The 14,706-nt window shown below is 38.9% G+C and overlaps 1 protein-coding gene across 4 annotated transcripts in view; it reads left to right on the top strand.

Annotated features, from left to right (window-relative positions):
• Positions 1-14,706, top strand: part of LOC105462690 (neuronal acetylcholine receptor subunit alpha-7) — a 213,285-nt gene that overhangs the window by 136,468 nt on the left and 62,111 nt on the right. For 2 of the 4 annotated variants that reach the window (XM_011709488.1, XM_011709491.1), the window contains exon 8: positions 10,792-10,878. The exons of the other annotated variants lie outside the window; for them this stretch is intronic. In XM_011709488.1, the coding sequence (XP_011707790.1) occupies positions 10,792-10,878 (87 nt within the window). The remainder of the gene's footprint in view (positions 1-10,791; positions 10,879-14,706) is intronic. 4 annotated transcript variants of the gene reach the window in all.

Here is a 14,706-nt window from a genome sequence, read left to right as displayed (position 1 = left end):
ATAGGCTCGATAAAATCGGGCGAGACGATCAAAGCGGGATATTAGAGAGTGCCGTTTCACCAATGTATCGACTCCGATTGCGAACTGGTTCCACAATGTACGGCGCGTATATGTACTTACCTATATATACATATATGTATATGCCCATCCGTCGGCGTACGTGACTGTCATAGTGACTCGGCAGTTCGAATTGTCAATTCTCGATACGCTCTCGATACTTCCTCATTTATCGCTAATACTACCCTCGTATCGCGGGAGCCTCCCGTTATTTTTCACGCGGTGTTAGTCGAAAATGCACCCCCTGTAATTATGATGGATCCATTGCGAAATTCGTGTCGAGTGTTCCTCGGCCGTTCTCCCATACGTCACATTTAAGAGAACTTCCGAAAAGCTGTGGCAATTATCGGGCGATATTTCTGTGCAGGGATACCATATTTTCCATTAATTTTCCCCCGAAAACCCTAAATCATCCAGAACACTGCGCCTAACACAAAAAAAATATGCAATACGAACATGACATGGAGTGTTTGCACTTTAACAATTTAATTGTCAAATACTTACAAAGAAATGCATTGACATATATATTCTTATTATATTAAATTTTATATTTTTCGACGTCAAAGAAATATTGCGACGATCTCACTTTGACAAGTCATCTCGCATAACCGTGGCCGGTTTGAGAAACGACTTTCTTGTTCGCCGTTCGCGGGAATTGAATTGAAATTTCTCTGGTGGTACTTCGGGAAAATGACAACCCGAAATCGATGTCAAAACCGATTCGCGGCGTCGCCGTCAATGTCATCGTCCGTTCTGAACAAACGTTACGGTGTTATGGTGTCAGAGACGAACCGGACATAGCGCGCTCTTTACGTCGCGCAATATTTTCGGTAGCTCGCAAAAACGCACCGTGAAAACGTTTCCTCTCTCGCCCACTAAAACAGAGCCCAAGAGCCGAATCGATATTATTCCGCGTACAAATGTTGATTTGAGATCAAAACTTTATTGGGTATTACATTCGTCTTTATCGTGACATCAATGAGCTTCGATTAAATTACGCTATAAATTAAATTATGAAGCAAGAGGAGAAATTTGAAACTTCTGAGTCTTCCCCCGAGATGTTCGATCGAAATGCAGATTATACAAGATGTTCCAGAACCATTAACCTTAATTAATTCTTTGACCAACTTGAAGTAGATTTTCCTGTAAGTGAAATGTCGAGGCATTAATATTACCCGAACTGTAAGCGATGGAAAGTTGAATGCTTCTTGCAAAAGTAGAATGCTTTTTGTGCGATTAAATAATGTAATCTTATCGTCTATCTAAATTTTCCAGTAAATTGTTCTTGTAAAATTTTAAAAAGTCTAATTAATTAAAAATAAAGATATACGTTATCATGACTGTAGAAAAAAGTTCAGTGCATACCTTTCCGTTAAAGCAACTGTCATTAAAATTAAAATCGGACGAATCTGGGATAATCGTATATTCGAATACTCGTTAATACCCCTTCACACAAGTGCGACCTCGACGCAACAAAAAAAAAACACAAATATACGATCGAATGAGATGCACCATCGTGTTGCTGCATTAGAATATTGACAGTATTATTTATTCAGTGCCCTGTAATTTTTTGGACACAAATAAGCGATCCAGTCATTCTGTCGCTGGAGGGGACAAGAAACGAACGCGACTAAACATCTTGTATGAAAATATATATAAAAACAAAAATGCGCTCGCGAATACGGAAAACACTTGCGTGCACGTGGATTTTCATCTTTCGCGATTTATAGAGATACATAAACGGACGGGAGAAGGTAGGCAAAAACTATAATCCCGGCGAGTTTTATGTTTATTTATCCATAAAGGGAAATAAATCCCGGCGTTTTCGGCGTATCGTCTCGCCTCTCTCGAAAGCGCGCTACCTAACCTTTTTCTACGTTCTATTTCAGAATTTCCATTTCGTATATCTAAATGCGAACAGATCTCGGACGCATTGTCAATCGTTATCCTCGACGTGCCACGACCTAGTAATCATACTAAATAAACGCCATAACGCAAGTGCTCGGCGAGCTTTCGGTGCGTGCAATTTGTGCTTGACGTTGTCGGCTATGGCAAGTTACAGTAAAGCCTGGCATTGCAACACGCGACTGTATGCAAGGTACCTCATTATCACGTGTCATACTTCGTAGTTCCTGGATATTACAACGACGAAATGCGTTCACGTCCGTGCGCGTGCATTGTGCGAAACGTTGCTTAATCCTTAATCATTCGCCCAAGCACACCAACAATAATCTCCCACCTTCTTGTCAATTTTCAATGATAATTAAAATCAATCTATTTGAACAAAGTTCAAACACGAGCGGCGTAATTCAACTGTGGATCAATCGATTAAATACTTCTATTATTGGAGAGACCGGCTGTCATTCATCAAGTTGAAATTAAATCTCAGAGTTTCAGAACGATTTTTTACACGAAACGCTCGTTGCGTCGGTATCGTAAAATTAAACGAGTTAATAATTACACGTCGGCTCCAATTTAGCGGCTGAGTTTCGCGGCTAGAGTTTCGTTTTTTCTGTATTTAATAATACCCGCCGAGGTTCATCAAGTGAAAATTAAGAGACCAAGAAACCGCGCCGACTTTATCTAGGTGGATTCGATAGCGCGCTTGCTTTGCCCTTATTAAGGATTCCACCGACGTACTGTCGCACTCTTTCGCAAAGTTTCCCTACGCTGTGATGAGAAGTCGTGAGCGAGAAAGAAAGACGCGAATAACTTTTGCGCGCGCTACGCAGCCGCCGTCGTTAATCCCTGCGGGATTATCTTCACGTGCGCGCCGACGCAATTTCCGGTGACGACGTCATTAGAGTGAACGAATAACTTCTTCGATGTCGACTGGCACTTTCAACTTTTCGTGCACGACCGCTGATTTTGAGCGTGCCGTACATTTTGGGGAATTGCCCTCAACGTAAATTTCTCATCGATACAAAAAAAAACTTTGTATCTATTCGAACAACTTTTTTTTATGAAAATGTAAAGCTTTCTCATGTTCTGTTAAAATTTATTTTACATTTAACGCAAAACACACAAATTCACATTCAACATTTTAATTAATATTTACTCGCATAAAGTCCCACCGTTTCTAGCCGTTTGGAAAATGCGGGAGAAATATTAGGATTAATTGAGTTTTATAAAGGCCCTCACAAACTTGTTCTATGAATTATTCTAATCCGGTATCTTGACTCCGTTTTGCACTTTCCGATTCCCAGAAGAGAAACGTATATAGATTTCCTCGAACTTACCTTGCGATTCCAGAAATTCCGCGGTACTTCCCAAGAGTCTAATTCGTAGCGAATGATACACCGTGAAAATTAAACGAGCGTGAGTGTGTCTTGAAAATTATCATGATTACCGTTGCCCTTTGCCGCGATGTGATGATATCATGCGTAAAAGCTCAAACATATTACGCGATTTAATTTTAACTCCATTAAAATAATCTGCTTGAATTTCGCAAAGAGGGCAAACATGTATTACTCGTTCCCTTAATACGGTCATTAATCCTTTTAATTTTGATGTTGTCCGTAATACAATAAACCGTTAATTTTAAGTACTTTGCCGAGTGTAGAATGCGATGTACTTAGTATAATACAGGTATAATAGTACTCGGCGCGTGAAAGCTCATGCGACGCGATGGACAATATTATACCCATTCGGGGAGAACCCATAAAGCGTCAACGTCCGCGACCTAGTTACGAAATTTTTACTTGGAAAATCTGTGGCAATTTCAGACCGCAGCTGTCAAGCTGCGCTTTATGAAACCGGCGAAGTAAATCCCGGTGTCGCAAAGACGGGACTTATGACGGGCGAAACCCCACGGCAGGGGGGCAATCTACTGATGGGTTTTGTGATGTTGCAGCCGAAAACTTCGTGCGGTATCTTTTCGTAGCACTCTCCTTATTTCCTCACCTCTGTCACCATTGTTTCCGCCACGTCTACGGTTTTCCTTTTGTCTGTTCGACGAGTCTTTCATCCATTGTTGCTTCGCGTCATACGTTTTCTTTGACGTTCAGTGTGAGCGCGCTTTAAAACCCAAGTATAAGAGATTACTGCCACTTAAGACGCAAGAACCTCGTTCCTCTCTCACCAAAAGTTCTCGCAGCTCGATGAAATAGTCGAGAACGTAAAAATGAAGCTACGAAGTAATTTCCTTGTTCAAAGGACGAAATTTTATCGCCGATTACTTGCTAATTTTCGAGCGATAAGTGATCCTGTTGTAATATAAATTCTAACTCAATTAAGATCATAATAAAGTAAAACCATAAATTTTATATTAACATACATTTACCTCCCGAGAACGTTATCAAATAATTTTTAAAATGTTATATATTGTAAAGATTTGTAACATACTTTACGTTACAATTTATAATGCACAGTGATGCGCTTCGAGCGGCTCTTTACCGAGAAATTTTCGCATTTTTGTGTACATTCGATTTATCAAAAAGTTCCATTTCTCCTCGTTCTACACCACATTTTCCTGCTTCTGGACATCTATCTCCTCCATCCCGTAATTAATCATTGGCGAAGTCCAGGATATCTTTCGTGAACCCGCTCTAATGTCCGACAGAACTTTCCTTCGCGGGGATCACACGAGGATTAGGGACTTCGGAACTTTCGGTGGTTCACGTCACATTTATCTCAGGAATGTCGATACACCCTGGAGTCATTACAAATTTCCGAGTATCGATAATGATTTCCCCACATGTAAACTTGTACGTAAATCTTTCCTGCGACGTCCGTTGGTTCGGAAAGCGGGAGGCTAAATGCGAAAATGTATAAGAATATATATACGTACAATTAAACGTCAGCGCGGAATTTAATTTTTAAATCCATATGATACACAGTCCGCGTTGAAGTTTCTGCAGCGCTTTAGGAGAATACTTGATTTACCATCGAACTGTCAATTAGAAATATAAAGCGGCATCATAGCGGAAATTACGCGACCACTTCCGAAATGAGTCCTCCTGACAACCAATATCGTACCGACTACACTTGATTATGCTTAAAAATGTGCGCGAGCAAAATTTACATAACACCACGCCGCTATAAATTCCGAAGGGGGAGGAGGCACGTTGCGGCCGCTCGCGAATTTCATTAACCGGATAAATGCGAGCGAAATGCGTGCGTTGCGCGCTGCTAACCCGCCCTCGTTGAGGGCTGTGTTTGATTGAACATTATCATGACAAAGGGCGCGACGTGAGTGCCCATGTAGCCGTTCTGCCTCGCCCAACAAACGTGACGTCTTTCATATAAACATAAGAATATATAACAGAATTAAGCGTAATATAAGAAGATAAAAAAAATGCACGCACACGTGTACATGTACATTACAATTATATATACTTTTTAACATAATTTAAGTTTTCTATAAGAAAACAGGATAATGAAATTTACTGTAAGCAGAAATGTATATGCAAACGCAAACGTGATAAAATTTAGACAATTATAAAATCATAATACATGATATTATGGAATAAGAATAAAATATATAACAAATGTATATATATATATATATATATATATATATATATACGAGATCGTAAAAAAATTCACAAATAATCCAAAAGTAAATAAAGCAAAATGTTATAGTCTACCTGCGAAATCGAATACGATGGTAAGAATGAATGTCGAGAGATGCCTGGCATCCCCCAAAGGCATCATCTTATTCGAGAACAGGTGAGCGTTTCGTGCACCGTTTCACTGGGAATGAAATTCTATTAAGACTGGTTGCACGATTCCCGCAGCGGTTATAACACTTGTTACATACACGGGAGACTCGGATGGGAAATCAACTGAAATGAAGTTGTAGTGAAAAGTCTGAAAAGTCGCGCTCTCTCTGCGACCTGCTGTGATTTAAGGCGCAACGCAACGCATGTCCCAGGCTTGTTTAACAAATTTCGAAAACTATTTACATGGCAGTTAAAAGATAAATGTTACGCTGTTTTAAAATGGAAAAGTATTTGGAAAACATCTAGATATTTTAAAAGTTGATCATTTAAGGGCCTTTAAACTAATGAAAAAGACTATTTTCGGAAATTTAAAAAAATCTTTTTATTTATGCTATAGATTTTTATATGCTTTTCTAGATTTATTGTACATATATTGAACTATTTTCAGTAAAAATTTTATATGGATATGTTTATTAATTTTGAAATTGTTAGTGTTCAAATGAGATTTTACAAAAAAAGCGGTGTGTATTATATTTTGTTCTGGATGATCCGAAACAGAAATCTCAAGAAATTTTCATTTATAAATAATCGAAGAAAAGAATGAACTTTGAAAAAGGAAGGAAAAAAATAACAAAATAGCATTAGTTTTACTCTAAAATACTGCAGTAAGTTTGACATGTAACCCAAGATATTACATCTTCTCTACTTACTCTAGTGAAAGAGATTATAATATTTTTCTTTTTCTCTAATTATACATATAGTCGCATTTCTTTGTATTGGAGACGATTCTCGAGCCACTATACGATCAAACGGTATTTATACTAAATGAAAAATGGCCGCGATTCCTGAACGGGAATCGACTAGATCAATAAGTCAGAGACAAGGCAAAATGTACAAGACGGAATGCAGTCAAAAGTGTATACTTGTGGGTGTATATATGTATGTATGTATGTATATATGTATGAGCTCCGAGTATATTGAGCTCGAGTCCGGAGGTTCGCTAAACCCACAGGATTGTACGGATCAATTTCCTATTATCTCGGACGTAAAATTTACGTATTAGTAGCAAGACTGTATCACTCAATAGTTTTTTTTTTTATCGATTCGTTAATTGTCGATTTTTTCGCATAAAATGTTCGATATTTAGCAAAGCGAAAAAAGTATTAATTTTATAACTTTTGGGAAATCTGAGATTCATGCCCTCCTTCTCAGTTATTCGTAAATGAAAATTTCTTGGATTTCTGTTTCAGAGCCGAGATACCATACATTGCACATTTCGTTTTTTATAATACTTCGTTCAATATGATAATAACTTTAAAATTAATGATCGTATCAAATCATATCTGTATCATATTTTTACTAAAGATAATTCAATATAGAATAAACAAAATAAATCCGTCGCATAGATTTTTCAAATAAATATAAAATATCCCAAAGGTAGTTTTTTTTATTAGACTTCAAAAAGACCTCTTCAATCAAATGTCATACTCATATTTCTTTACCCTGGAGAAATTTACGTTGATTGTTCTTCGGTATTCTTTATATTTATGTAAAAAGGGCAGTGATACTGCATAACATCAATTCAACAGAGGAAACCACTGTAATAAAAAAAATTGTCGTGCAGTGCCAGCTACGAAATGCTCGAATCTACTTTAGCTCGTTATGTCAGAAATTTATCATTGTTTTTCCTAGTCAATATATCGACTAGAAAAATCTTGGCACATACCCTTGTTTTCTCAGTATTCGCATGAATAAGCTTTTCCATACGTAAGCAAACATTATACACCATTTCATAAATATACGGCGGTCGTGATACGCAGTAGTTGATTTAATAAAGATTTTCTTTGGCACATTTAGAAAACAAGTCGCCAGCAAACTTTTAAGGAATAATTTTATTTATTTTATAATAGCAAATAAAATAAACAGTTTCATATTTTAATAACTTGAACTTTAAATAATCAAATAATATACATATCGAATTATTATACGTAATTTTATAACAAAATAAAATCAAAATAAAATCGTGGAACTAAAGTTCGATATGTTTCCTAAATGTACAATATCTTTTAATGACAATCATCCAGTGATCGATACGTAAAAAGAAGTTATTAGATATCAGAGATGTCAAAGGCTTGTAGACAATTTTTTTCTTATCTTAATATATGAAAATTAATCTTCCACGTTGTAATTGCCATCATCAATCTCTATATTATTTGTCGGCAAACTTCCACATCTCTGGAATAGTAGTAATCTGTCGTGTGCGACGCATCAGCATGAAAGCAACTCGTGTGATCAGGGTTTCTCGTCGCAAGACTCCCGGACACGGTTTCGAAAAAGTATCGATTGCGCACGCGTTCCGGTATTCCAGCGAGCGCTTGGGTCTAATAGCAAGGAACTAATTGGTCAGCCTTCCTCAAGCTCCGCGCCTTCCCCCGCTGACCGACAACCCCCGATGTTATTGGCGGTTTGCCACCCACCGCGGACGCACCTTGTCGCGGTTTACATCCGTCGATCTCAGCGAAATACTGTGCTCTCATTCGATCGTATCTCACTTAAACGTACCATTAAATGTATTAAAGCGCAAGCGAAACGTACGAAAGAAGATGATGCTTTCGACTTTGGATTTTAAATATCATTAAAGGAAAAATTCCTCGACTTACGCGAACTCGGAACAATGATGTTACAACCTTACGAAGCTTCCGATAAATTACTCATTTTTCAATAATTGAATGTACAATAATTGAATTTTAAAAAACCCTCATTTTGTGGTATTCTTTTCACTATCTCTAACTTCCGCTCATCAGATAAAATCGATATCACGAAAAAATTCCTCCATTTACACGCTCTCGAAATGCCGAAGCTTATAGCTGAAGCTTTTAGCCTTGCGAGACTTTCAATAAAAATTTTGCATTTTTAGATAAATGAACATATTTTTAAGAAATGGTCTTTACGGAACCCCTTTCATTACTTACAACTTTTTCGCCAATTAGATAATATCTACAATAACTTGTAATTTGAAATAAATTGTTAATCCGACGATTGGTCATGGCTCAGATATATGGCGCGTTTCTAATTAACTACGTCGATTGATGAGATCGCGAGATTCGTTCTCGAAGCACCACGGCGGATGCATCCTATATTTTATACTTTCTGATTTGCGAGTGACAATTTAATAACGGCGACAATTCATCGACCAGCAGAGTGAGTCCACTATGCTCCACAGCGGAGTTTCATGTAACTTAACTACGTATACATGCATCAAGCTTAATGACTCATTGTCAAGTCCCCTCGCGGTTCCAAGAGCCATCGTAATGCTCCAAACTTGGTGAGTTAATTCGCGACATCACGGTTTGTTGATTTCGTTCAAAGAATATTACGTGATTTTGCACGTACCTGCTAAAGCAAACGGGACAGGTAATCATTAACGTGATAGAACCAAATTATCTTTATTTAGTTGTCATTTTATAAATATGCTATTATAATAAAGTAATAAAATTTCTCTTTTGCACACGCGTTTGCGCAAACATACACGCGCGCGCGCGCTCGTATTAATCCAGTTAATATACAAAATATAAATGAAAATGCTAATTTTTCAAGCTAACTAAATTTTTTCAAGTTAAATTTTTAAATTTATAATATTTTGACATATTCTCTAACGAGAATTATCACAAAAATTATATGTCTATGTTCGCGCGCTAATTTTAATATTATAATTACACATTTTGTTAAATTAATATGTGATCATTGCAAAATTTTATAAATTAGAAAAAAGTGCAAATTATTACCTTTTACAAACATTACATTTATACCTCTATTCCTATACCATTCCCTGCACAAAAATAATAACTTTTCAATTAGCATTCGTTTATGATACCCGGTTGTTAATCCAATTATTTAGTTCTCGACGAATTCATATGACAATTCGAATTTCGCCCAATCCAATCAGTTTGCGGTCGGGCCGTCCGCTTCACGCGGACGAGGGTTGTCAATCGCTCGCAGAAGTTCCCAATTCTGGAGAGGAGCAGTAAGATAATCGAATTTTGCTGGTCACTTTGAAGGCTGTTACGCAGTAATGGAGTTGCTGGCGACTTAGGCAGATTCACCCTAAGTCCGCCTAACGTTGCGGGCTCCTCCGCAGCACCGGGCGCATCCATGCTGCGTCCGTTACACGTTCCAAACTTTGTAAGCTAATCCCACCCTTGGAAATCCTGCCGGGGGCGAGGTTGAGTTTACATGGGGATACATGGGGGATTCGATTGTTCGCGGTCGTCCACACTTAATCATGCGAGCGAGCTCATAGACATGTCTTCTCGAATGTTTGCGCAGAGTCGCGTAATTCGCGCGGTCATCGCACGGATTCTATCGGATCATTCCCGACATTCCCTCATCGTCATTAATATCACGTTGTAATCAGCGAGCTCTCTGGCTCGCCCACGAATTATTCGCTTCTACAACGATGCAGCAGGCTCTCGTCATATTTTTCCTCTCGTCACATTTCTAGCGAATTTTTTAGGGATTTACGTAAAATAAATTCTTCGTACGATATATACATATTTCTAAAAAACTACAAAGCAATTGTCGCGTCAACAATGCGACGAACAGTCGTTGGAAAAGTTGGTAAATGTGAAATTTTCGCCTCACATTATAGTCGGATCACATCATTCAAACTGCGTACTTCTCCGTGATCGGAAAATACGGAATTTTACAAAGTCCGTAAATCACATTTTCCGTTCGACTTGCAAATCAGCGCTATCATTCGGCGGATTGTAATCACGATACGCGAGTGCGAGTCAGAATTTGCAACGAACTCAGGAGATTCCCGGCGAGGGAAAACTCTCGTAGGTCTGATCCCCGGACACGATACGATTCGAGCTGACCTGTGTCACTCGGAAAAATCGAAAGCGAAATCGTATATGTTTATCTCGATCGTCCCCACTCGGTTTCGGGCGTCAAGCAGCAGCCTAACGAACTCCGAAACCGAATCTAGGTGCCCATAGAGTGTCCAAGGTAGCACGTTAAGCCCGCGCGTTGCGACGCAGTGTTGATATATAAATTTTTTGGACCTGTTCAGGAGTGACCATTCTGCTGTCGCTGACAGTTTTCCTGAACCTCGTGGCAGAAAGCATGCCGACGACTTCGGACGCTGTCCCTTTAATAGGTACCTATTGTCAACCAACGGTAACTCGCATCTGGCAAGCGTGTTTTTACAGTGTCTGTACATACATTCGTATGTGTATATATCCGTGAAAACGCGGAAGGGTGCGCCGCGATATATCATCTGACGACGGCTTATATTTATTTAACCATTACGCATATTGACAATATACATTACTAACTAATGAAATACCATAAATTATACACAAATGTCAGGTAGAACGAACGGATGTACAGACTATTAAATTGCTCTTCCGTTTGCTATCAAGAAGGATTCGGAATAAGTGAATCGTTAATAATTTCAAAGTAACATTATTACAAAGGTATCCACTCGAGCCTTTAATTGATTGCTCACTGGATGATATAACGGCGCGCCCTGTAAATGTACCTTCGCCTGTTTTTTGCGCAATTCCTAGAAAACCCCCGACGAAGTAACCAAACAGTAAGGTGGAAAAACGAAGACGACGGATTACAAAGGTAGTCTAGAATGGCAAGTGAAATCGGTCCTGTCGTTCGGGTAATGAGCGCTCGAAGGCAAGCTCGCGCGAATTCAGGCACGCCGAAAAGGGCAACTCGATTGCTTCTCTCGAAAGAGCCTGGCGTGTTCGGGCGACCTATCGCACCAACGGGCCGCTCAAAGCTCGAGCTCAGAAACGTAGAGCAAATAAAAGACCGCCGTGGGAATCAGGATTATACGTTTCCCGTGAGCCGATGGCTCCCTCTCTCCGTGTTCTCCGTCCTGCCTCCCAGGACTTATTATCTCCCCCATAATCTGCCCCTAATTTCTTCTCGATTCAGGGTCACGCTTAATTTCGCGTAATTGCGTTATTCTCCGCGCGCGAAATCAGGTATATATAGTTTCTTAAAGCCAAGAAGCCAAAAAGCTAGAGTCATCACTCCGCACGTTGGCTTCGCGAAATTGTTTGTCCGGCGAGATTGTTGAAGTTTCCGCGATTACGAGCCGCAATCCTGTTTTATTTCCGACGGGACGGGACATCACACTTCTCGCGTATCACGCGAAGAAAACGGCTTCCTGTCACGGCGATTCCGTAGTGTATTCCGCACGTGCAACTCGCGCTAGTATAGAGCGTCTAGAATGTCGCGAAGGATCACGTGGATCAACGCTAAAAGCTTTCAAATCCCACCACCGGTTTATCGCATTTTAGCGGTACAGATCCGCTTTCTCGTCGGAGAGTGATACGAAGAACATCCGATCTCTGTACGGACTTCCGGCGCGTTAAACTCGTGCAATTGAATTTTCCGTTTAAACTCGTCAAGATTTCAAATAGAAGGAAAATGATACTCTTTATCGAAAAATTCTAAATCGTGTGAAAAGGCGATCGCGCCTTAAATTTCGTCTTAAGAATTTTTTCCCCATGTATTTTCTTCCCGGAGTAAACAAACGAAAGAGTACATCGCGAATAAGTGAGAAATTCAAAACGTTGCAATTATATTGTTTAAATGAATCACGGTTCGATTTAAATGGAATTTAATATAGAGAGCGAGAGTCTGAAAACATTTTCTCCCGTCGGAAAAGCTTCGAGGCATAAGCGAATTGACTGCGCGTATCATAATATTTAGATTATCGCAATTATTGTCTTAAATAGACTGTTCAGAGACGTAAAATTGAAGCGATATCAGACGCGAATATACTTGCAAAATGCCGCCGGAAGCGATTTTATCCGCTAAACAATTGCGCGCCGAGTCAGCGCGTTCATTCGCGGACGACAACACGCGACAGGCTGCCTAGGACTTTTATGTACAATTTTATTTTTATACTTGTATCGATGGTGACCGTTACGTTCGGGATAGCAAGCAGTAAAGATGTGAATGTCAGAAATAAAATCCGGAACAAACGAGCCGAACTATATGTTCTCCTCGTGAGGAGGGGGCTAATAAAATGGATGACGAATTAGTTTTACGATCGCAAAAGCGCTGGCAGTACATCATCGTAAAATTAATTCCTACAATTACGATCGCGGAGTTAAATGGGACTTTACATTGCAGTGAGACTCGAGCGAGATATCAAACGCATTTATATAAAACGCATGAGATATGAAGACATTCACATCTTTGTTTCTTGCAATACCGAGTTAGCTCGTTTAGTTTCCTGCGACGTGTCCCGAATGATTTGTTTCCACGCAATTTCCGTGTTACACTGCAGTGAATTCATTTTCCGATTTTCTTCTTTTATAATACTCTAGGCTTTGAGATCTTTTTTTTTCGTAGAATCACATATACATACCGTTGTATTATATTTTCCAGTCTAAGTGTCCCACACAATACACACACACAAATGTCTACCTACATAAATCTGTTTAGTAATCTCCTTCAACAAACAGCGTGCAAACCGCCCAGAAAATCGCAAAACTGTCTTAAATTCGATGTAATTTGTCGTATTATCTTATTGTTTTCTAATTATTTGTGATGTACAAAAGTTAGATATTAGCAGCCACAGTTATAAACATAACGCTACAAATTTAATTTAAAGTTTGCGAATATGAAAATGAAATCAATCTTTCGTAACACTTGCGTTAAGTCTCGTGATAAAGCGATCGAACAACAACGAAACGTATAATCCTGATAATTCCCTAGCATGAAGATCAACTCGCTTCGTTTAAAAGAAAAACATCAGAAATAATAATTAACTCGCGATACGAACGATGGAAGCCGTTGAGATCACGTTGAAATCACGTCCAATTAATTCTCTCAGGGATTTATTTCTGCCAAACGGCGGCGCATATTTCTAGTATATGATGCAAAATATTCTCAACGCATAGGTTGAATTAAAGCGCTTTTGCACTTAATTGCGTTAACCGTAGCCTACACGTAGCGACCTAGATTATCGCGAACAAATGGGATCTGAATGAAGCGCGAATATGAATCCAGAATTCATATAATTCGAGAGATTTTTCGGAATGTTTACTCAAGAAATATCAAAGTGAATTGCAAGTGATACATTTTTATCTGCTTAACTTTAACTTTTAGCCTCGATTGAATTAACTTGATTTAATCATAGTTGATATTTTCATCTCTTTTTTAATACCACATTTAGAGTAATGAAAAAATAAAATTTTATTAAGCGCATGTCAGCCTAATTAGAATTAATTGCAATAGATTGCAACAAACGTCGTTCCATGCGACGACGAGATGCGCGAGAAGAATCGATCGATTTCCAGAAGCTGGTCCCTTCTATTGTTCAACAAGAAGAAGAAGAAGAGGAAAAAAAAGAGTTATCCCCCCCTCACCACATACACGTCTATATGTACACATATGTACACTCAGTGCAATGCACACAGGGAAACGTTCTCATTATGTACTTTCTTTCCTCTGGGGGAAGAAAGTTTAATTAAAGTCCACGGCCAAGATAAATACGCCGTGCGATGCATCTTAAAACAAACCCTCACGAGAGCGGCACTGAACGCGAATTCGTTTAGATGCTATTTCGTTATCCCGCGAAACGCCCTTTTCCACCTTTTTTTCAGGGTCATTCGACTATGTTCCCGCCGTTGTTCCATTTCCTTCAACGATCGAAAGTGTCATGGAGAATTACGTCTTGTTGCCAAAAATTTCTATTTGTTGCAAAAGAAGATAACAAGGAAAAAGAGAAAGAGAGAGAGAGAAATAATCATTAACGATTTTCTGAGAACCGAAATTGTTAAAACTACCATTCTTTAATTAATGATATCTAGATGCGAGGAAATTAGCTTCTAATGAGCGTTCAGTGAACGCTTTGATCTCACGTAATTAATTCGTAGGCAATTTCGTTTCGCGTCAAGCGAGATTTGGAAGAGTCTTTAATGAAAAGACATGTGGCGTATCGATATTAATC

The sequence above is a fragment of the Wasmannia auropunctata genome, unplaced genomic scaffold (assembly GCF_000956235.1).
Source record: "Wasmannia auropunctata unplaced genomic scaffold, wasmannia.A_1.0 LD336095.1, whole genome shotgun sequence".
Taxonomy (NCBI): domain Eukaryota; kingdom Metazoa; phylum Arthropoda; class Insecta; order Hymenoptera; family Formicidae; genus Wasmannia; species Wasmannia auropunctata.
The sequence above is the reverse complement of the archived record's forward strand: the minus strand, read 5'-3'. Positions and strand labels throughout refer to the sequence as shown.